General features: G+C 55.9%; 1 protein-coding gene across 10 annotated transcripts; it reads left to right on the forward strand.

Moving 5' to 3' along the window:
• Nucleotides 1-442: 442 nt before the first annotated feature.
• MAP7D1 (MAP7 domain containing 1) lies at nt 443-22782 on the forward strand. 10 transcript variants are annotated; one of them, XM_060089491.1, is made up of 18 exons: nt 444-804; nt 13434-13784; nt 13967-14035; nt 14632-14795; nt 15443-15557; nt 17004-17114; nt 18307-18429; nt 18526-18680; nt 18775-18917; nt 19699-20051; nt 20314-20491; nt 20578-20716; nt 20824-20928; nt 21223-21276; nt 21472-21517; nt 21603-21699; nt 21817-22010; nt 22093-22187. In XM_060089491.1, exons 1-18 carry the CDS (start codon nt 759-761, stop codon nt 22164-22166), a joined length of 2517 nt encoding a protein of 838 aa, XP_059945474.1. In that variant the 5' UTR covers nt 444-758; the 3' UTR covers nt 22167-22187. The 10 variants fall into 10 exon arrangements, with proteins under 10 accessions (XP_059945469.1, XP_059945470.1, XP_059945475.1 ...); XM_060089493.1 differs by having other exon boundaries at nt 445-804; nt 19699-20024; XM_060089494.1 differs by having other exon boundaries at nt 446-804; nt 19699-20024; nt 21475-21517.
• The last annotated feature ends 240 nt before the right edge of the window (nt 22783-23022 follow it).

The following is a 23022-nucleotide window of genomic DNA, read 5'->3' on the forward strand; positions in this document are numbered from 1 at the left end:
GAAAGCATTAGCCCTTTTAGGGGTCTCCTTGCGACCCTCCTTCAGGTCTCCCGACGTCCCCCGGGAGGATTTTGTTTGAGGTGGGTTTGGGAGAGAATGAGGACTTGAAGCTGCCGCCAAGGCCCCAGAGCCGGAGCTTCCAGGCTCCAAGGTGGGATTGGGGGCTTCCATCCCAGCTCCCCCCTGCTCCCCCCAGTCTTAGCGGCGGGTGAGTCACCAGAGCGCTCCCTACATAGTCGCCTCGCGCTGCGGAGCGTACCAACGCGCCGCCGCAGGGGGAGACAGCTCGACGGGCGTCCTCCGGGAGCCGTGGCGTCCTCTCCGCGGCGGCCGCGTCCCCAGGCTCGAGGCTCCGCGCCCCCAGAGCGGGGGCGGGGCGGGTGGGGCGGGCTCGCGGCCGCTAGGTCCCGGGCACTGCGGGGGTGGCCCTCCCCGCATCCAACTTGGTACGCGCCAGCGGCGAGGCCAGGCCCAGCCCGGGCGGTACAATAGGGTTGGGCCGCGGCGGGGACTGGGCCGGCGCTGGGCGAGGAGCAGGATCGCGGCCGGAGCCGACAGACACTGGGCGGCCGGCGACTCCGAGCCCTCAGGCCACCAGCCGAGCCAGCCTCGACCTACCCCGGAGCTCCCTCCGCCTTCGAATCGTTGCCCGCCGGGCCGGGCCGGGCGTGATGCGCCGCGGGACCCCTATCCTGGCCGCTGGCCGCCGCCGCCGTCGCCGCTGCTGAAATCCCGGACTCCCCAGTGACGCCGCAGCCATGGAGAGCGGCTCACGTTCGGAGCCCGGTGCCGGCGCAGCCCCAGGTATGCCAGAGGCGAGATGAGAGAGGGGGATCGTGGGGCCTTGGACAGGCCGACGATGAGGCCGGCCCGGTCGGCGGGGACCCCTCCCCTGCCGAGCCCTCTGACCACTTGGAAGTTCAAAAATAAAGGTTGCAGCGGCGTCGGCGGCTCTGGGCCACCGACGCATCTTCTGACAGCTGCCCCCTCCCCCATCCCGGGCGCTGGGACGTCCTGGGCGCCAGGATCCGCGAGGAACCCAATGTGGAGTTGTTGGTGACCCTTCCGCCCCAGCCCAGTGCCACCTCGGCTTCCCTGCCCTTATCCTTCTTCCCGATCCACCCCAGGCCCTGAAGATCCTCTTCTCCTGAGCTGGGGCGTCTGTCCCCCTCCCCATCCCCGGTGGGCACGTGTGACCCCAGCCTGAACGTGTGTGTCGGGGGTCCACATTCTCAGGCCTGAAGCCTTGCATACCGAAGCCTAGGCCCTGGCGCCCCCCCCCCCCCCCCACCGCCCAGGCCCTAGCCCAGACCTCGCCCCCACCCCATCCCTCCAGCTGCCGCGCAAAGGGCCTGTTGCTGCTGCGGGCTGGCCGGGAGGGGAGGAGAGGGGAGGGGAGGTCTCTAGCGGCGGCTGCCAAGTAACCCGCCGGATAAAGGCGAGGGGGAGGGGGAGGCGGCATTGTTTGGGGCGAGGGCGGGAGCTGGGGAGTGGGCCGATTCCCCTGCAGCCTGGCCTACTCTGGAGCCCACCCAGGCCGATTTGGGGAGGAAGGGGACAGAAGTAAATCTGTCTACCCTGGTGCCCTCCTTCCCAGCCTCTCCAGTCCTGAGTCTTTCCCTGGAGAATGAGGTGAAGGCTTGAGGCCGGCACTCCAGGGACCTGCCACATCATTCCTCAGGCTGAGGCTTCTGATACCTACCCCCCTTACACACACACGCACACACGCACGCACACACACACTCCCTCTCTCCCTCTCCCTCTCTCTCTCTCTTTCTCTCTCTCTCTCTCTCCCTCCCTCCCTCTTTCTCTTTCTCTCTCTCTCTCTCTCCCTCCCTCCCTCTTTCTCTTTCTCTTTCTCTCCAGGCCCCAGACCATCAAAGCTCTCTCCCCTCCCCTCACCCCACCAACCACCAGTGCCCAGGACTTCTGCAAATCCCTTTCGGATCTGGGAGCAGCTGATGAGGGGGTGGGGACAGGTTTCTGGTTGGGCCTGGGGTTGGAGGGAGGGATTTCTCCTTCTCTTTCTTCCTGGAAAGGGAGGGAAGAGCTTGATTACTGAGGACCTAAGTCCTGTTCCCACTGACTCAGGGGGGAGGTGGCCCCAACCCCACACCTCCCTAGAGTCCTAGAGCCTAATCCCTGTCACCTCCCTGCCCCCTGGGCCATGGGCCCAGGATGAAACAGTGTCTGTGGGTGCGGAGAGTGCAGGACAAGGTGGAGCCTCTTGGCTGTGGGTGGGATCCTCCTCATGCCAGTGTGGGTGCTTGGAGGGGATCCTGTGGGTGTGGGAGCTGGAGGACGCAAAGGGGAGGCTGTCAGACTGTTGTGGTTCGGGAGGTTTGTAGGCTGTGCTGGAACAATGGCACTTTGGTCCGTCTTGGCTCTGCTGAGCCTAAGAGGGGACCCAGGGAGGCCTAGGCTGGGTCAGTTCCATCTGCTTACTGGCCCTCTGCAGCTGAGGGTCTCTGGCACTGGTGTGTACATCGGGGCCTGAATGGCGGTGATTACTGGGCCAGAGATGAGGGCTGGAGTGAGTAGCTGGTTTATAAGCAGGGCACTGGAGTGGGATGTCTGGACTGAACGTGAGGGCATGGGCGGGTTGCTTGGCTGTATTGGGGGGCGCCTGAGTGGGTCCTGCATACAGGGTCCTGGATTAGGAAGACTTCTACACATAGGGACCTAGATGGAGTTACTTGAGAACCTGGGTCAGGATGGTGGCTGGTCCCTACACAGAGAAGCTGAAGGTGACAAGGGCCCTTGTGAGTCAAGAGCTTCCAGGGAGTAAAGGAATTGTCCACTACACGTGCCCTTGTGAGAGTTTGAGGCATGGGTCTGAGACACCGAGTGTGTATGATGTGATTCCTGCCCTCTTTGAGTTCCCTTTGCACACTGAGCATTAACAGGAGGCAGCATGCAGCAGGGGTCAAGTGTGGACTGGAGCAAGTGACTTAACCTCCTCTGGCCAGTTTATGCCCCTGGAAAATGGAGGTAGTATTATCCACCTTGTGGGGTTAATGTGAGGGTCAGAGGTGATGTACCTAAAGGAACCTGGCACACAGACACCTGCAATACAGTGTTATTGCCATTATTGTCGTTATGCTTATTGGAACTGGTGCCAGCAGCGAGGTACGAAATATGGAGGAAGTGAGGGCAGGAATTGGGAGTCAGTTTGCTTAAGAGTGTAGACTCTGAAATCAAACAGTTTAAGTCTCCCCTTCGTAACTTACTACTGTGTGACCTTAGGTAATTTGCTTAAGTCTTAAATTTTCCCATCTATAAAATGACAGTAATGCTGGAAATTATCTCATAGAGACATTGGGATCATTAAGTTAGAGAAACGCATAAGACACTTAGGAGAGGCCCTGATACGTAGTCAATGCTCAATAAACGCTATTTATTTTTGTTGTTATTATTTTTAATTCCTTCAGAGGCCTGAGGTGGAGGTGTGATTAATTAGAACTTCAGGAGGTAAATGTAGGCCAGAGAGCAAGGGGGAGGTGCGTTCTAGACAGACATGAGCCAAGCTGTATCTGGGGAACAGAGGGCCCCATACTTGAAGTGGGGCAGTTGGGAGTAGGAGAGAGACCCAGGGGATGGGTGCAGCCATCCAGCGCAGCCATACTGATGCCCGCCATGTGCCAGCTTGGTGCTGGCTGTACAGATGGCAGAGAAGTGAATCAGAGTCACGACCCTCAGGGAGCTCCTAGCCCAGTGGGGGAAGCCGATGTGTTCACTGCTGGGAAGTCCAGGTATAACAGTGATACAGTGGTTGGTGGAATCTGCTTGTGGAAGACTTCACAGAGGAGGCATTTGACGTGGACCTGAATGGATGAGAAAATGGACTGCCTCTCTACATACAGCAGCCAGCCTGGCTGGCAGCTCCCACTGACAGTTTCTGTCCCTCCCTGGGTTGGTGGGCCCAATAATGAGGCCTCTAATGAGCTCCTAATGTGCAGTCATGCATATGCAAATAAGGAGGAAGGGGCACCAGGCCAGTTCACTCCCCCAGCTCCTCCTCCTCAGGGATGGGCATCAGCTGGTGGTGGGGCAGGGCTGAGGGAGCAGGGAAGGAACTGAAAGCAGGGCCCAGGCTGGGGTGGTGGCACTTGAGGGTGGTCAGGGCAGGTCTCAGTTCTGATTAATGTTGGGATTTTGGCCTCAAGCAGCTGGGGACCATGTCCTTGGGTCCCCACTGGGCCTTGGGGCCGGTAAGGCAGCCAACGAGCCAGCCCAGATAATGCCGCTTTGTTGGAGGTGGCAGCTCTGCCTGGCACCCCAGGGCACAGCCTTCAGCATCTCCACCATCACCTCTCAGCTGCAGCTCTGCCCCGAGGGGAGCAGAGAGCATGGTAGGGGGTAGACAACCTGGTATCTAGTGTTCCTCCCCAGTTATAAGAGGAGATATGGGCAAAGAATAGACCCTCCTGGTGATCCTACTTTATCTCCCACCCCTGTTTATTAAGGACCTTCTCTGTGCCACACGTAACACTTAGTACGTCCCGTGCATTGTCTCATTTGATTCTCAGAACTATCCTGGTAGGGACTAGTATTATCCTCATTTTATTTATTTATTCAAATTTTCTTTTTCGTTTTTGGCTGTGCCACGCAGCATGTGGGATCTTAGTTCCCTGACCGGGAATTGAACCCGCACCCCCTGCAGTGGCAGCACGGATTCTTACCCACTGGACCACCAGGGAAGTCCCATATCCTCATTTTATAGATGAGGCTCAGAGAGGGAAGTAATTTGCTTAAAGTCACACAGTTAGGTACTGGCAGAAACACGATTTGAGCCCAGGTCCATCCGACTCTAAAGCCTGTGCACCAAACCTCTATGCTGAATTAGCATGGCCAAGCCAGCTGGTGATAGAGTCTGGCCCACTGTCCTTGCATGACTGGTCTTCTATGGGCGTCTTGGTTTTAGGGACCCTGTGATCTTTTCTCTGGCAGGCAGAGGTAGAATCAGCAGAGCCCTGGGTCCTCTGTGCCTCCTGCTGGGTTGGAATCTGAGCAAGTCGGACCGGAAGGAGGCCCTGGACTCAGGCAGTGGTGACTGTTCAGCCAGTAGGCCATCCTCAGGCCTTGGTCTAAGTCTGGGCTTCGGTCCTCAGCTTCTAGGCCCCAGCGTGGGCAGCCCTGCTGGGGCTGAGGGAGGGCCCAAGCTGTGGGATGGGGTCATTTCCTGCCGCCTAAAATAACAGGAAGTGGGTGCTCCTGATTGGAGGCTGGGAACAATGGCCACCAACCGGGCCAGAGAGCTCTTCAGATCTGCAGTCTCAGGTGGGATCCCGGCTTTATCACCCACAGAGGCCCACGGCCTGGCCCCAGTGCCCTGCTGCGAAGGGCCTGTGGCCCAGGTTTGGAGGACCACCGGAGCAGGCTGTCCCTCTCCTAGTTCACTCCCTTTCAGAGCTGGCTCAGCTCTGTCCCGGCTGGGCGTAATGCTGCCCCCTAAGGCTCCCCTCTGTCCCAGCCCCATGATCAGGCATCTCCCAGGGCTTGTCCTTCCTGCCCACCCCATCCTCCCAGCCCAGATCTCTCCAGGAGAGGAAACCCAGGAGGCTGCCCCCTTTGGGTAGCAGAGTGAAGGAACAGACTGTCACCCTGATTTGGGACCCAAACCCAGCTTTGCTACTCACCAGCAAGTGTCTTAATCTCTCCGAATCTATTTCCTTTGTCAAATGGGGTAATAATGTCGACCTCATAGGATTGTGGTGAAGATGAAAAGGACTGAAGCTTTAAGGTGTTTAGCTGTGCCTGACACAGCATTAGCTGTTGCTGCAGTTAACTGGACTTTCCCTGGGCCCAGGTAAAGGAGTACCCAGAGGGACAGGGCCGAAGTGACCTGGATGAGGCTGTGTAAATGTACTGGGACATCACGTCCCTGAGCGCTGTATGAATCTCTGAGGTTTCTGTCTGTGCCTCGGAGGGGGTGCCTGACTGCATGTGTGTGTGTGTGCGCGCGTGCGCGCAGATTTCTGAATCCCAGTAGGTCTGTTTTCTGTATGTAACAGGAGAGAGACAAGAAACGTGTCTTGTCTCTAGCCATTACGCAGACTCTGTCCACATTGTCTGGGTCCCTCTGTCTGCGTGTGTGTCTTTGTCCCTCTGTCGGCCTCCCTGTCTTCGCTTGTCTGGTCCAGTGCTGCCACCTAAGGAGCTGCTACGAGAGCCAGGAAGGCTCTGGCTAGGGGTCAGCTAGATGCTGACCTCTGCTGTCTGTGCAGCCCCTCCCCTGGGCACTCCCTTGCTCAGCCTCCTGGAGGAGGGCCACTCGCCCTCACACCTGCTCAGGTGCCCCACTTCTTGGCTCCTGGTGGCCAGCCTGGGCAGGCGCCTGCCTTCCCTGCATTCCTGCCCTCTGAGCTCAGTGCCTGCCTGCCCCACCTGCACCCTTCGTCTTCATGGGGGAAACCTCCCCAGGGGAACCACTGAATCACTTCCTTCTTCAGGGAACAGGCAGGAGCCTTAGGGAGGGGTGATGTGACACCCACCAGAAACAGTGTGACATAAGGGTTTTGTCATCAGACAGCCTTGGGCCCTGTCCTACCTCTGACACTGACGTGAGCAGTTCACTTAACCTGTCTAAGTGTTCGCACCTGGGGAACGGGGGCCCCTATAGCACGTTCCCTTTGGGGCTGTAATAAGAACTAGATGAGATAAGGGAAGGTGCCTGGTGTACTGTAGGGCTTCAGCTGTGTTTCCCTTACTGGGCTGAGGAGCTGGCAGGGCACATACAAGGCTCTGATATAGTAAAGACATTTAAGGTTAGAGAGGCTAGACTTTGGAGCAGCTTGGGGTTTTACTATGTTATCCACAGTGCATCCATCCATCCATCCATCCATCCATCCATGCAGGTGTTCATTAAACAGACACAGAATTCCTACTCTGTGCTGGGTAGGTCCTGTCTAAAGCTCTGGGCTGCAAAAAGGATTCTCGCCACCAACTCTTGCAGGGGCAGCAGGCAGACAAAAGGGCAGACTGAGTTATCGGTATTGTGAGAGGAGTTTTGGCCCAGGAGCAGTTGTTGGGGAGGGATGAGAGGAAAGGCCTGCCAGCGCCCAGAGGGTGGAGATGGGGAGTAAGCACCCTGAGACATGTGACAGGCCCTCCGAGAGACTTGGCCCCGATCTCTCTGCAGTCCTTCTTGGGTCTTCTGAGAAGACTAGACTTACTGACCCTGCAACCAGCTCCTGCACCTTTGCCCTGCTAATGCTCTTTGTGCCAAGAAATGAATACAAACTATCTGTCACTTATCCAGTTCTTAACAAGTACTTCTGGTAGATATCAGCATAGCAAAATAAAACCTCACAATTTGACACACACAAAAATACAATAAAATGAGGTGGCTTGAAGGATCACATTTGATGATTGAAAATGGGAATAATCAGATATTGGTTTAACCACACCATATAGATAATTAACCAAGGAATTAATTTGGCTTAACATAATTTGTTCTGAATAACACTGTCCCAATGATATTTCATCAGGGTTGGCATAATTCTGAGGAAAATATTTGGATTCGGGGTCAATAGTCCTCCAGGTCAGAAGAAGAATTCCAAACGTGCTACTTGCCTCTTGGGAAGTTTTTCCTGTTGAACTGCTGGAGTCAACACTCATTATTAATTACTTTTATTAACTTCTCCCTGACTACCTTAGTCCAATAAGCTGCCCAAACTCAATTGAGGGGGAGTTGTTTTGCTTCCCTTCAAGTGCTCATCCCTTTGCAAGAAATTGCAACATGGGTTTGCTCATTATCAGAGCAAAAATCTCCTTCTCTGTGCACCTGCTTTAGGTGAGGGTGGCTTCCTGGTACAGTGCTCTATTCTCATTCGGCAGCATTTCGTGACGGTCTCCACATACTGGGCACCACGGTAGCTGCTGCTGAAGCAGTGGCGAGCAGAGCAGATGCGGCCCAGCCCTTAGGGGGAGGCTGACAATAACAAAAGAACCAAACAAGGAAGTATAAAATCGTAACAGTCACAGTGCTCCAAACAAGAGGCACATGAAGCCATGACTATATATAATGAAGGAATTTACCCTGTTCAGAGAGGCCAGGGAAGGCTTCCCTGAGGAAGTGATGCCTAAGCGAAGACCTGAAGGGTGAATGGGAGTTAAATAAGAAAAGATGGAGGGAAAAGAGCATGTGCAAAGGCCCTGTGGCAGAGGGAGTGTACAAGGCTATCAGAATTAAAAGGTCAGTGTGACTGGAGTGTAGAGAGCAAGTGGGGAGCCGGGGAGCAGAGGTGGGGACTCAAGAGGTATCGGGAGGGAGACAGGGGCTTCAGACTCTGCCAGACTTGCAGCCTGGGTTCAAGAATTTTGTCTTTCTCTTCAGAACAAGGAGAAGTCACTGTGAAGCTTCCAGTGGGGAAGAATACCATGGCCAGATTTGCATTTGGAAACAATTACTTTGGCTGCTCAGTGAAGAGCAGAGTGGGAAAGGGTGCGGCTAGGACAGTGGGGGGAGTTTGCAGTCATCCAAGGAAGAGAGGTGCTGATGGTATCTGCCAGGGTGGAGTTCATTGATACATTCATTCAACAAATAGCTGTGGAGCACCTGTGTGCCAGGCTCTGTTGGCCTTAGAAATAGAAGAGCTAAACAAAGTAGACAAAAATGTGTGCCCTCATGGAGATTACCTTCTGGGGGTGGGACAGTGTTAAAGTGCTACTAATGCTTACTGGGAAAAATAGAGTTGGAAGGAAAAAGAATACAGTTGGAAAGGGGAGGGAGACTTCAACTACAGTTTGTAGTTTTAAGGAGGGGATCAGGGAAGGCTCGAATGAGAAGTCACATACGGGTAAAGATCTGAAGGAGGTGAGGGAGTGAGACATGCAAGATCCTGGGGCAGAGAATTCTGGTAGAGGGAACAGCGAGGGCAAAGCCCCGAGGCAGAAGCATGCCTGTCACAAATAAGGAACAATGGCCAGAAGAGATGGAGCAGGGGGAGAAGGGGAGGAGGAGAGGAGGCCAAGAGGTAATGGGTTGGAGAGTGAGGATCCCCAAGGGCCTTGGAGGCCATTGTGATGCCTTTGGTTTTTCCTCCCTTGAGGTGGGGCGTCTTTGGAGGATTTTGTCAGTTCCCCAAGCAGGGATTGAACGTGGGCCACGGTTGTGAAAGCCTGCAGTCCTAACCACTAGGCCACCAGGGAACTCCTGATCTGACTTATTCTTGAAAAGAATCATTCTGCTGCTGTGGTGAGAAAAGACCAAAGGGGAACAAAGAATGGCAGCAGGGAGGCTTTTATGAGAGATGATAGTGGCTGGACCACGATGATAGAAGTGGAGACAGAAGTGATTGGATTCAGAATATACTTGGCATGTGAAGCCAAAAGGATTTACTGAGACATTAGATGTGAGCTGTGAGACAAGAAGAAAAGATTCTAAAATGACTCCAAGATTTTTGGCCTGAGAAACTGGAAGGACTGGGTTGCCATTGACCGAGATGGGGAACACTGGAGGAGGAGCAGGGTTTGGGGGAGAAAGATCGGGAGCTCAGTTCTGGATGTTAAATTTGGGGCGTCACAGACATAGAGAATGGACTTGAGGACACGGGGAGGGGGAAGGGTAAGCTGGGACGAAGTGAGAGAGTGGCATGGACATATATACACTACCAAATGTAAAATAGATAGCTAGTGGGAAGCAGCCGCATAGCACAGGGAGATCAGCTTGGTGCTCTGTGTCCACCTAGAGGGGTGGGATAGGGAAGGTGGGACGGAGACGCAAGAGGGAGGAGACATGGGGATATATGTATATGTATAACTGATTCACTTTGTTATACAGCAGAAACTAACGCACCATTGTAAAGCAATTACACTCCAATAAAGATGTTAAAAAAAAAATTGGGGGCATCAGTAAGACATCCAGGGGTGTCAAGTAGGGAGTTGCATGAGCTAAACTGGCACTCAAGGGAGACGTCTGGGCTGGAGGTATAAATTTGGTTGTCATCAGCAGAGCAATGGTATTTAAAGCCATGAGTCTGGATGAGATCACCAAGGGAGTACGTGTAGACCAAAAAGAGATGAGGTCTTCACCGGAGCCCTGGGGCACTCCGGTGCTAAGAGGTTAGGAAGTTAAGGGGGGACCAGCAAAGAAGCCTGAGAAGTCACAGCCAGCAAGTTGAAGGAAATCGGGAGAGCTTGTTGTCTTCAGAGCCAATTGAAGAAAGTTCAAAGAGCACCGAGGGATCAACTGTGTCAAATGCGGCTGACAGGTCAGCAGGACGAGGACCAGGAAATGGTTGCTGACTTAGCAATGCGGAGGTCATTGGTGACCTTGAGAAGAGCAGTGTCATGGAGCAGTGGGCGTGAAGGCCTGACCCACGTGGGCGCTTGTCGCAGAGATGGGAAGAAGTGGACCAATTCTTCCAGGCAGGTGCTGCTTACTGAGCCCCTGTCAGGTGCCAGAGGTGGTGTACCTACTCACCATAGGTCCCAACACCATAGGCCCCAGCCTGAGGAAACTGGGGCTCAGACAGGTTCAGGGCCTGTCCAAGGTCCCACAGCAGAGCTGGAATTCCCTACTCAGGCCTGTCTGACTCTGAAGCCCAAGACCTTTCCACCCCGCTGCATCTGATGCCCAGGTGCAGGCCCTTCCAGGCCTCATCCCTCTACTTCTTCCGAGACTCCCTTCACAGGGCTAGTCAGAAGCTAGTTGGGGGACTTCCCTGGTGGCACAGTGGTTAAGAATCCGCCTGCCAACGCAGGGGACACAGGTTTGAGCCCTGATCTGGGAAGATCCCACATGCCACGGAGCAATTAAGCCCGTGTGCCATAATTACTGAGCCTGCGCTCTAGAGCCTGCAAGCCACAACTACTGAGCCCAAGAGCCTAGAGCCCATGCTCCACAACAAGAAAAGCCACTGCAATGAGAAGCCTGCACACCGCAACGAAGAGTAGCCCCCGCTCACTGCAACTAGAGGAAGCCTGCGCAGAGCAACGAAGACCCAACGCAGCCATAAATAAATTAAAAAAAAAAAAAAAGTAATAGTGCTTTAAAAAAAAAAAAAAAAGAAGCTAGTTGGAAATTCACTGTCTTGCTTGGTGGGTGTGATTTGCCTAGGTGTAGACAAACAGCCGCCTACCAGTTTTCCTTGCAACACATGTAGCAGGCACAGGTGCTAGGAGAATGGCAATAAGCAGGCCTCAACCTCAGCCTTCAAGCTTTGTATTGATACCTACATACCTAGGCCCTCTGGCCCCAGACAGCCCTGGGTTCAATCCTGCCTCTGCCACATACTAGTTCTATGACCCTGGACAAATCACTTAGTGGGGTAAGTTTTGATAGTCTCATCTGTCAAATGGGGATAAGATTCTCAGAGCTCATATGAAGATGCAGGATGGGGATACAAAGGGCCCAGCTCAGTTCTCGGTATGTAGTAAGCACTCACTAAATGGTTGCCACTAGTTGTTTTGCCCATTGGAATTGGAAAGGAGTTTGCGGGTGGCTGGGAAGTCGACTAGCAGTGACCAGGCAGCCTTTTGGAGCTGGTCTGGTGAGAGCTGTCGTGAGCCTAGGGACTGGCAGAGTTTGAGGGACCACTGGGGGAAAAGGGCCTTAGCTGGGGCTCTTGCCTGGAGCCCAGGAAGCTGGAAGGGAAGGAATGAGGGGGAAATAGTGTGAGCCTCAGATAATTTCATTGTGTAACATGTGTTACCCCATACTGCCTGACACAGGGGCAGGAGGGTGTGGGGCTAAGAGCATGGGCTGTGGTGACAAACACTGGGTTCAAGTCCAGGCTCCTTCACTTCCCAGTTGAATGACCTCAAACTACTTTACTTAACCTCTTTTTGCTTTACTTTCCTCCTCTGTGTGAAAGAGATATTTATAGTGCCTTCTTCAGAAGTATTGTCATAAGGATTAAAACTAATATGTGTAAAATGCTCTCAACATAGGAAGCTCTCGAGAAATATACACATGTTAGCGGTTATTGTTGTCACTAACACTCATCACAGTCCTACTGTCTGCATTTTACAGAAGAGCAGCTATGGCACAGAGAGGGCCTGTGACTAGCCCAAGGTCACACAGTTAGTGGGGAGGCCACATATTCAAATAGCCTGCCTTCTTCAGAGCCCACTGGACACCCGTCTCCCTGAAAAGGGTCCCCAGAGTTCCAAAGCTGACTGCTTGGGAGTGTCCTTTCCCTGCATACACATTGTCACACACAGGGATGGGGAGTTTGTCACCTCCTGAGAGGGCCACCATTCCTAGGGCAGAGGACCCTGCATGGTGGAGGCACCTGGCAAGAGCGAAAAATGCTTCCTTAGATTGACCTTTCCATGGACCCTGGCCCTGATCCCTACGCCCAGGCAGTGGCTGTGTCCCCACCAATCCCCTCAGTGCCCAGAGGGCAGCAGTAGATGGCATCAGGGCTCAACATGCAGAGGCTTCTCTTTGGCAGCTTCATAAGACCCACAGGAAAATAGAGGGAAGTATTGTTTGCTGGCACATGAATTGTTCCAGGCACTTCACTGACATTCCTATCAGCTTGGGCTTATAGTCCCCATTTTACAGATATGAAAACTGAGGCTTAGAGCAGTTGAGTGGCTTCCCCAAGGTTATCAGGCCCTTCCTGTCTTGGGGTGGTGAAGTCAGAATCAGGCCCTCATCAGGCTGACTCCCAAGCCTGTCTTTCTGTTGCGCTATAGTGTACTTGTGCTCACATGTGTGCATGAACATGTATACACCAAATCATGTGTTTTCCTTACTTGGCACTTTGGTGTCTTTTACAGGGACCCTGAAATATCAGTGTCTTAAAAGAAGAAATCTGAGGGTGGTTGGGAAAGAAAAAAAAGATGACAAAGGGGATGTCGCTGGTTGCCTACCCTTTTGGGGGTTCCACACGGGCATCCCACTGTGCCCAGCACTGGCAGCCCCTGAGCACCAGGCCTTGGGATGGGCACTGTGACCCCAAGGTAAAGCAGAAAGGCGAGGGAGGCAGATATGGAAACCAATCATTACCATTTGGTGCACTAGTAACTACTACAAGCTTCTCAGCTTTTCCGATACACCCTGTTCCCTTCTGCCCCTTGGCAAATGCTCTTCTCTTAGCCAGAACCCTCTCTTCCTTGGTTTGCCAACTCCAGCTCATCCTGGACCTCAGCTTGGCTATAATTTCTGCAGGAAGCCCCTCCAATATAGGTTAACCATCTCTGCTTTGCTACCCCAGACATAGTACTTATTCTATACTGTAATCGCCTAGCTATCTGTCTGTCTGCCCTGCTAGAGTGTGGGCTCCACAGAGGCAGGGACTGTGGCCATTTTCTCACCATTATATCATTAGTATCTGGAAGAGGGCCTGGCACATGGAAGGAACTCAATAAACATGTATGAATGAATGAATATCAGCTGGACAAGGGAGAGAGCTACATGTTGAACTGATGGCACAGATGTTCTATCTGACTTTCTCTCCTCTCTTGTGTTGTTCTTCCAGATGTGGCAGCCAGGACCCCTCCAGAGCCAAGACCTTCTCCAGAAGGTGACCCCTCCCCGCCACCGCCACCACCACCGATGTCAGCCCTGGTGCCCGACACTCCCCCAGACACCCCTCCCGCCATGAAGAACATCACTGGCCCTAAGCAGCTCCCACTGGAACCAGAGAGCCCCTCAGAGCTGGTAGGGCCTAGGCCAGCCCCGCAGCAGGAAGAGTCCCCTTTCTCAGAAGTGAAGATCAGGGGACCCACCCCACCAGCCACAGGCCCACGGGATGCCAGGCCTCCTCGAAGGAGCAGCCAGCCATCTCCAACAGCAGTGTCAGCTGCCGACAGCCCTCCCACAAAGCAAGGTATGTGTGATGTCCCTAGTCCTGGGCCCAGTCCCAGCCCTGGATGATGCCACAAGAGGGAGTCTCTACCCTGGAGGAGATAAGAAAAGGCATGGGATGAGGCCTTCGGGGAGGGCCCTGAGGCTGACTCCCCTCTTGGGGGAAGCTCTTGACCTAAGTCTCTTCTTGTTCCCTCTATTAAGATGCAAAGAAGGCAGGAGAGAGACACAAGCTGGCGAAGGAGCGTCGGGAAGAGCGGGCCAAGTACCTGGGTAAGTGTGTGGGAAGCAGTAGCATCTTCTTCAGCGTCACCACCATCGACGTCCTGTTGGTAACACTGACATTTCTGGAGCATCTATTATGTGCACTGTGCTAGGAGCAGTACGCTTATCCCACTTAACCCTCTACCCATTCTGAGGATGGGGAAACAGAGGCTCAGAAAGATGAAATCCTTTGCCTGAGCCACACAGCTAGGGGCGTAGCTGAGATTCAGACCCAGAAGCCTCATCTCACCCCAAATCTCACGCTCCTAATCACAGTACATGAGTATCTGTACAGCAGACCCCAAAGTCAGACGGGGATCTGGCACTAAAGAGCTCGTTTCTCCTTCGGTGCCCAGAGACCATGAGGCCAATGGGGGAGAAACAGGCCTCCCGTTGGGGAAGCCCTCATTCTGAGGCCTCACCCCATCTTCAGGATGCCCTTCAATTTGAGGGCGGAGTCTGAGAGCAGAGGCACCTCCCCCACAAGCAGGCAGGGGGAAGACCCACCCAGGGTCGGAGGAACAGGCAAGGCCACTTGGAGGAGACACTTGCTGGGCTGGGCGCTGCAGGACTGCTCACGCCCCCTGGGGCTCCTTTCCCCACAGCGGCCAAGAAGGCGGTGTGGCTGGAGAAGGAGGAGAAGGCCAAGGTGCTGCGGGAGAAGCAGCTCCAGGAGCGCCGGCGGCGGCTGGAGGAGCAGCGGCTCAAAGCCGAGCAACGCCGAGCAGCCCTGGAGGAGCGGCAGCGGCAGAAACTGGAGAAAAACAAGGTGCGTTTACGCTGAATTCTGACCAGGTGCACGTGGATCTGTGTGCGTGTGTGTGCACACATCTGCACACTGGCTTAGTGTGTATGCACATCTGTGTTCATGTGTCTGCAGTTGTGTGCCATGGGTACTACATCTGGGCATCTGTGCAGATGTGTTTGGTTCTGTACACGCCAGGGTGAGCACTTGTAACCCTGTGCTGTCAGTACACGTATGTGTGTGTGTGTGCCCCACGTGTGTGTGTATAGGTGTGCAGAGATGTGTCTGTCTGAGTGCGCTGAGCGAGCTCCTAGTTAGGAGAACCCTGGCTTGAGCACCATGAAGATATGAAGGAAAAGGCAGCCTGGCCCTGCCCCGGGGCCTCAGGCTAAAAGCAAACACAGCTCCAGGGTCAGGATCCTCGTGCCAGTGGCCCACCTGGGAGTCCCAGGCACGGAGAGTCCCGCTCCATCCTCAGAGAAACAGCTCATACACTCAGATAATGAGTCAAGAACAGTGAAAAGCTCCCCAAGAACAAGTTGAAAGGGATCTGTTGCAAACTGTCTTCAATCATAGGGGGAGGCACTGTCCCAGGAGAGAGAGGGCCTTTCTCCCAGGTAGGAGGAATGATTCTGAGCCCAGACCCTTCCCCTTTGCCCCCTCCTCACCAGGAGCGATATGAGGCAGCCATCCAGCGGTCAGTGAAGAAGACGTGGGCCGAAATCCGGCAGCAGCGCTGGTCCTGGGCAGGGGCCCTGCACCACAGTTCCCCAGGACGGAAGACCAGTGAGTGCGCCCGAGGGGCCGCAGGGTGGGCGGGGGAGGTTGGGGCCTGAGAGGTGGGGGAAGGGAGCAGCTTCAGTGCAAGGAGCTGGCAGCTCCCTGCAGCAGGTATGCCCTGTTTCCTGTGACTTGTGCCTTCTGGAATGATCTGTAAACCCAAGTCTGTACAGCCAAGTCCTTTACAAGGACTTCCACTATCAAGTCAGAGGTCGAGTCTCTTCATTTGGTTTGCTCTTCAAACCTCTGTCATTTTAGATTAGCCTTCTTTGCTCCTGTCAATTACTATTAGTTGCTGATACATAGAAGAGCACTTTAATACCCTGCAGACACTGGATGTTTAAAGAAAACAGCCACCCCCTTATGTATCTGTCTTGGAAGGTAGATTTTTGTCTCTGAGTTTTCTTCACGTAGGGCCATCGCGGATTTTGGTCTTTTTGCTGGCATGTATGTACTGCTGTGTTTGGATGTCTTTATGTAATGGCAAGACTCTATTTCTCATTGTGCATCTTTTGGCGTATGTGCTCGTGGATCTGTGCGTTATGTGTCTTAATATGTGTTTGCCTTGGTGTGTTTGTGGCCTTGTGTACCTCAGTGTGGGTTCCCAAGTCAGACGGAATTGGGTCAGGATCCCAGCTCTGGCACGTGTGGTGTGACCTCTGACTTCTTGCTGTCTCACTTTGTTCATCTGTAAAATGGGGATAACAGTACTACTTGCCTCCGAGGTTGTAGGTAGATGTTGGGGAGGATCAAGTGTGGTAACATGTGTGTGGTGCCCAGCACAGTGCCTGGTACACGGTAAGCATCCAGCAAATTCTAGCTGTTACAAATATGATTAAGTTGTTTCAATGTATTTGTGCCTGTGTGCATCTGGGTCTGACCCTCTTTCTGTTGTTTTTGTTTCTGTATCTGTGCATGTCTGCACACACGCATGCATGTGGAAGTACCTATCACTCTATATGCCCGGGCCTGCACGTCTTTGTCTTTGTGTGTCCCTATGAATATGTGGATTTGTGTGAGTGACTTTGACCATGGGTTCTTCTGTTTAGGAACGTCTCTGCATTTGTCCCAGTACCGTGGGTGTTGTAGCCATAGAGCCTTGGCTGGGCAGTGCCAGCAAGTGCCGACGCTGGGTGGTTATGGGGGCGGGGTTGCAGCACCCAGCCCTAGGGAGTGACTTCCTGGCCAGGAAGGCTGTAGTTTCTCTAGTTTTACTCCATCTCCTTCCTCTGTTCCTTTTCCGTCGGCTCCCCCAATCCAGGTTGTCTCTGGTCACCTACCCACCCCCCCGCCCCCGTCCTCTCAGAGCCGAGTCTGCCTCCTCCTTCCCTTCCTAGCCTGCCCACTCCTCCCTGTCCCCTCCTGCCCGCGGAGCATCCTGCATGGAAGGCCTCAGTGCCCCCACTGGCTCCCGTCCGGCCCGGCCCTAATGCCGTGTGTTTTCCCCTCCAGGTGGGAGCAGGTGCTCCGTGTCGGCAGTAAACCTGCCCAAACACGTGGACTCTATAATCAACAAGCGGCTCTCAAAGTCCTCTGCCACACTCTGGAACTCCCCCAGTAGAAGTAAGAGAAGGCCCAGCCCTCCTCCCTCCAGAGCTCCTGTAGTCCCCACCAAGCCTCATCCAGAGCTCAGCAAGAACCCCAGGTCCCAGGAGCCCTCACATACCCCAGGTCTCCATCCCCACTCGACCCCACTCGGGGCTCTGCACCCCTCGGGGGAGCCGGCATTTGGGTCTGGGCCCTGCGAACAGAGGTGTGCCCCACAGGGGAGGAGAACAGAGACAAAGGGCAGTGACCCAGCAGGCAGAGAGCCTGGCTGGGGCCTCAAGAGCAGGTGGGTTGGGGGTGGGACTGGCGGTGGAGGGTGGGAATGGGCAGGCAGCCTCATCTCCAACCACAGCCAGCTGGCCTAGGCCAGCCTTAGGCAGGTGGCCTTGCCCCCGAGTACCCGACGAGCCTGGGTGCCGTGTGTGGAGGAGCCCTCTTATTCTGACTCCACCCTGGAGGGCCCATGCCACCCTGCCTTCTCTGCTTTCAGAGCCCCAGCCATGGCCTTGGCTGGCTCCAGAGCCTTGGCCAAGGAGGGTGGCACAGCCCCTGTGTTCCCACCATGCCCTGGTGCTCACATGTGAAGGGGCCATGGTAGGAGTTATTTATAAGTTTCTCCAGCTTTTATTTGGTTGCTCTGTTGCCTAGCAACCAAATCAGCTGCTGTTACCAACCCCACCTGACTGAAGCTTAAAAATAACCCAGCAGCTGAGGGGACAGAGCAGGGTGGCCCAGGGCAGCCAGGCCCCCCTAGCAGCCTCTCCCTGGCATGGGATGCACAAAAGCTGGGCCTCTCCTCAGTCAGAGGAGCACAAGGAACCCCACTGTCCCAGATCCATGGGGCATGCCTCCCCAGGCCAGCCCTCTGAGAGCAGGAAGTGGGACATGGAAGTGGGCGGTTGGGTCTGCCACCAACCTTGGGTGGCTCCTCTCTATACTCAATGCAGAACCCTTTCACCTGGGGAGAGCGGTAGGAGGGGACCCTCTAGCCCTGCAGGACATTGCCATGGGAAGTGTCTCGTTGCCTGGGTCTGCAGTGGAGGTCAGACCCCAGGACGGACCTGTGTAGCCCCCACGACTGGGGGGAGAGGTCTCCTGGGGGAGGAGACTCCTTGAGCTCAGCATGGGGGTGGTACCTGGCGGTCTCCGGATGCCTCTGCCTGCTCTGGCCCTGCGGTAACCCGCTTCTCCCGGCATCTCCCCCTAGATCGCAGCCTGCAGCTGAGCCCATGGGAGAGCAGCATTGTGGACCGTCTGATGACGCCCACCCTCTCCTTCCTGGCACGGAGTCGCAGTGCAGTCACCCTGCCCCGAAATGGCCGGGACCAGGGTAGGGGCCACGGTCCTGGGAGAGCCCCCTTGAGAGGCGGGACAGGGGCCAGCCTCGTGAGTGGGCCGCGCCCCGACCACACTCATCCCTCCGCAGCCGTGCCCGTGTGCCCTCGCTCGGCCTCCGCCAGCCCCCTGACACCGTGCAGCGCCCCCCGAAGTGGGCACCGCTGCGCCCCCGCCGGGGAGCGCCGCAAGGCCAGCGCCGGGGGCAGCCCTGCTCCGGCCCGCCTCCGGCCCGAGGCTTCGCTGGTGAGTGGTGGGGACAGGGATCCCATCCAGGGCAGTGTGGGCGCCTCTGACCTCTGCTCCCCCTCTCTACGCTCTCCTTAACCCTCCTCCCCAGGTGCAGAAAAAGGAGAAGAAGGACAAGGAGCGGGAAAACGAGAAGGAGAAGAGTGCCCTGGCCCGAGAGCGCACCCTCAAGAAGCGCCAGTCGCTGCCTGCCTCTCCGCGCCCGCGCCTCTCCACTGGCAACGCGGAGCTCAGGTGGGCTGGGCAGTGGGGCACCGCCTGCCTATGCCAGCCAGCCAGGCAGCTGGCTAGCCAGCCAGGCAGCCATTCATTCGTAAATATGTGTTAGGCACCCACCTCTGGAAGGAAAGCTCCTTGAGGGAGGATTTTTTTGGGGGTTGGGGGGAGTGTTTTGATCACCGAAGTACCCTAGCACCTAGAACAGTGCCTGGCGTCTGGTAAGCACTCAACAGATACCTGCTGGATGCATGAATGGTCCTTGCCAGGTACTGTTCTGGGCGCTGAGGATGTTTCTGTGAGCCAAACCAGACCTAGTTCTTTTTTTTTTTTAATGTTTATTTATTTGGTTGCCCTGGGTCTTAGTTGTAGCACGTGGGCTTCTTAGTTGCAGCAGGCAGGCTCCTTAGTTGTGAAAGGTGAACTCTTAGTTGCGGCATGCATGTGGGACCTAGTTCCCTGACCAGGGATCAAACCCAGGCCCCCTGCATTGGGAGCGCAGAGCCTTAACCACTGCGCCACCAGGGAAGTCCCTAGGCCTAGTTCTTGCTCTTATTAGTCTTACCGGCTATTGGGGAAACAGACATTAATCAAAGAATCACAAATGAATATGTAATTACAAACTGGGATGTATGCTCTAAAAGGAAATTTTATGTTTCTGTGAGAGCACATAAGGTGGGGTGCTGACCCAAGCCTGGGGAGGACGCTTCCCTGAGGAAGTGACATGCTGAAAGTGTGTACATGTGTGTGCGTGGACACTCTGTGCCCTCAAGGTCTAACTCTTCTTTTTTTCTCCCAGTCCCAAATCCAAGGCCCGGCCATCCTCTCCCTCCACATCCTGGCACAGGCCTGCCTCTCCCTGCCTCAGCCCAGGGCCAGGTCATGCTCTGCCCCCAAAACCACCGTCCCCTCGAGGTACCACTGCATCACCCAAGGGGCGGGTTCGGAGGAAGGATGAGGCAAAGGAGAGCCTCAGTGTGGTGGGGCCTGAGGACAAGAACCAGAGCAAGGGCAAGGCCAGTGACGAGAAGGAGCCCGCAGCCCCAGCCTCACCAGCACCCTCGCCTGTGCCCTCACCCACCCCAGCCCAGCCCCAGGAGGAGCAACCCACGGAGATCCCTGCAGGTGGGCAAGGAGAGAAGAGGCCAAAAGGTGGGCAGGGCAGAGAAGCCAGCTTTGCCTGTGAGGGGCAGGCGGTCAGAGGTGTGGGCTGCCAGAGATGCCTGGGGACTGGGTGTTGGCAAAAGGAGGCTCCTGCCAGAGAGGAGGACCTCACTGCTCTGAGTTGGTGGCAGGAGTTGGGCAGGTGGGCCACCTGGATCGCCCTGAGGTCCAGGAGGCACGGGGGCGTGCAGGGGTGATGGAGGTGCCTGTGCTGGTGTGTGCTGATTCCTGGTCCTGGATCCCGCTCCAGATACAGCAGTCTTGACCTCACCCCCAGCCCCTGCTCCCCTGGTGACCCCTAGCAAACCGATGGCTGGCACGACTGACCGAGAAGAGGCCACTAGGCTCCTGGCTGAGAAGCGGCGCCAGGCCCGGGAGCAGCGGGAGCGCGAGGAACAGGAGCGGAGGCTGCAGGCAGAAAGGGACAAGTGAGCACGCCCTCGGGGATGGAGGAGGCCTTTACAGGGGCTGGAGAAGAAGCTGGGTATAAGCCTGAGTCTCCTCTGTCCCCCAGGCGAATGCGAGAGGAGCAGCTGGCTCGGGAGGCCGAGGCCCGGGCAGAGCGGGAGGCCGAGGCCAGGAGGCGGGAGGAGCAGGAGGCCCGGGAGAAGGCGCAGGCGGAGCAGGAGGAACTGGAGCGGCTGCAGAAGCAGGTGCCCCCGCGGGGTGGGGCGCGGGCGCCTCCTCGTGGCGGGCCTGGGGCCGACCGGGAGGGACAGCTGGAGGCCGGCTGCCTAAAGCTCACGGGGTTCTCTGGCAGAAAGAGGAGGCCGAAGCTCGATCCCGAGAAGAAGCGGAGCGGCAGCGTCTGGAGCGGGAAAAGCACTTCCAGCGCGAGGAGCAGGAGCGGCAGGAGCGCAAAAAGGTGTGCAGAGCGGCGGGCGGGAGTTCTGTGGGCGGGGCTTGGTCCTAGTGGGCGGGGCCAGCTCCTGGGCTCAGTCCCCACTCCGTTGGAGGGGCTGGTGGGGCTGGGAAGTGGGCCCTGCCTTGGACTTGTAGAGGGTAGGACAAGAAGGAGTTGGGGTGAGGTTGGCTTCCTGGCCTGGAAAGAATGGATACGAGCTGGAAGGGCCTTGAAACTCCAGGACCAGGACTAGCTGGTGGGAGGTTGAGGGTTAGGGCGGGGCTTGGGCCTAACTGGTGTGGGGCTTCCAAACAGCGCCTGGAGGAAATCATGAAGAGGACTCGGAAGTCGGAAGCTGCTGAAACCAAGGTCAGGATGCCTCCAAGAGCGGTGTTGGGAGTGGAGGTCCGGTGCGGAAGGGAGGTTAGGGAAAGGCATCCAGGGTGGAGGAGGGAGGCCGTCTGGGAGGCTGCTCAGGGTCTGGGCTGGGGAGAGAAGAATTCAGCAGCTCAGTGGGATGGGGCCAGATATCCCCTTGAGCCTGACTGCTCTTCCTCTTCAAAGCAGAAGCAGGACAGAAAGGAGGCAAAGGCCAACAATTCCAGCCCAGGTAAAGGCCTGTCCCCCTCGTTTCCATCCCGATCCTCAGACCTCATCCTTTCACCAGCCCCTAACTGGTGGCCATTCCTTCCCAGGGATAGACCCTGTGAAAGCCATAGAGGCTCGGCCCTCCGGGCTGCAGAAGGAGGCTGTGCAGAAAGAGGAGCTGGCCCCCCAGGAGCCTCAGTGGAGGTACCAGCTCCCAACCCCAGGGGCCGAGAGCAGGGAGGCAAGGTCAAGCTGGCGCTGTGGGGTACCTGGGCTGTCCTACGCTGGGAGGTGCCTAAGCGTTGGCCTCTGCATCCACAGCCTGCCAAACAAGGAGTCGCCGGGGTCCCTGGTGAATGGCCTACAGCCTCTCCCAGCACACCAGGAGAATGGCTTCTCCCCTAAAGGACCCCCTGGGGACAAGAGTCTGGGCCGAACTCCAGAGGCACTCCTGCCCTTCGCAGAGGCAGAAGCCTTCCTCAAGAAAGCTGTGGTGCAGGCCCCGCAGGTCACAGGTAGGTTTCCCTGTCTCCCGGACCTATATGTGTACCTCCCAGCAGCCTTCCCTGGCCTCCTCAGCCGTGCCCTCTCTTCTAGCTCTGCCAGAGGCCCTCTCAAGCTCTACCCTGAAGACCCCCAGCCGTCTGAGCTTGGAGCCTGGTTTCCCCTGACTGTTTCCCCTCCTGCTTTTTTCCCAGAAGTCCTTTAAGGGATTGCCTTGGATCCAGGCACAACTATGAGGGCTCCTTTGCATCATCTACCAGGATGTCTGCAAGAGAAAGAGACAGAACAAAGCTGGAAGTGGCCTGGGCCCCTGAGGGTTGGGTCCTCTCTGTTATTTTTAACCTGCACCTTATAGACTGATGTCTCTTTGGCTGGAGCCCCTCAGTGCATTCGTGTGCTCACACGCGCGGACACACCCCCCCACACACACACACATACACTCACAGCCTCTCTGGCCTCCTCCCATGGGGAAGGGCTACCTGTAGTATTTGCCTTGGTTTGGTGGGGTACAGTGGATGTGAATACTGTAAATAGCTTGTGCTCAGACTCCTCTGCGTGGAGGGGTGGGTGCAAGAGGCAGACCCTCCCAAGACTCCCTGGGGAGATCTTCCTCCCTCTATTTAACTGTGACTGAGGGGGAACCCAGGTCTGGGGATGGGGGGCACCTTGGGCCACAGGATACTGGTTGCTTTAGGGGTACCCATGCCCCCTGCCCTCGCCTGGAATCAGTGTTATTGCATCTGATCAAATTTCTCCAGAAATAAAATGAGAATAATTCTGCCAGTGCTCTCTCTTCTTGGGGCTGGCAGTGGGGCTGGGAGCAGGTGGCCTCCTGAGTTCTAAGAAGAACTTGAGGAGCCAGGGGCCTGCAGATATTCATCCCTACCTGGTATCAGTCCTAGACATCCTGCCTGTGGCCTTCCTTTTTGTCATTTATTCATTTAACATAAATGGTTACATCTACCCGGTACCAGGCAGTGGGGCTTCTGTGCCAGGGATGTAGTAGTAGGAAAAGACTTGGCC

Source organism: Mesoplodon densirostris, chromosome 2 (genome assembly GCF_025265405.1).
Source record: "Mesoplodon densirostris isolate mMesDen1 chromosome 2, mMesDen1 primary haplotype, whole genome shotgun sequence".
NCBI lineage: Eukaryota > Metazoa > Chordata > Mammalia > Artiodactyla > Ziphiidae > Mesoplodon > Mesoplodon densirostris.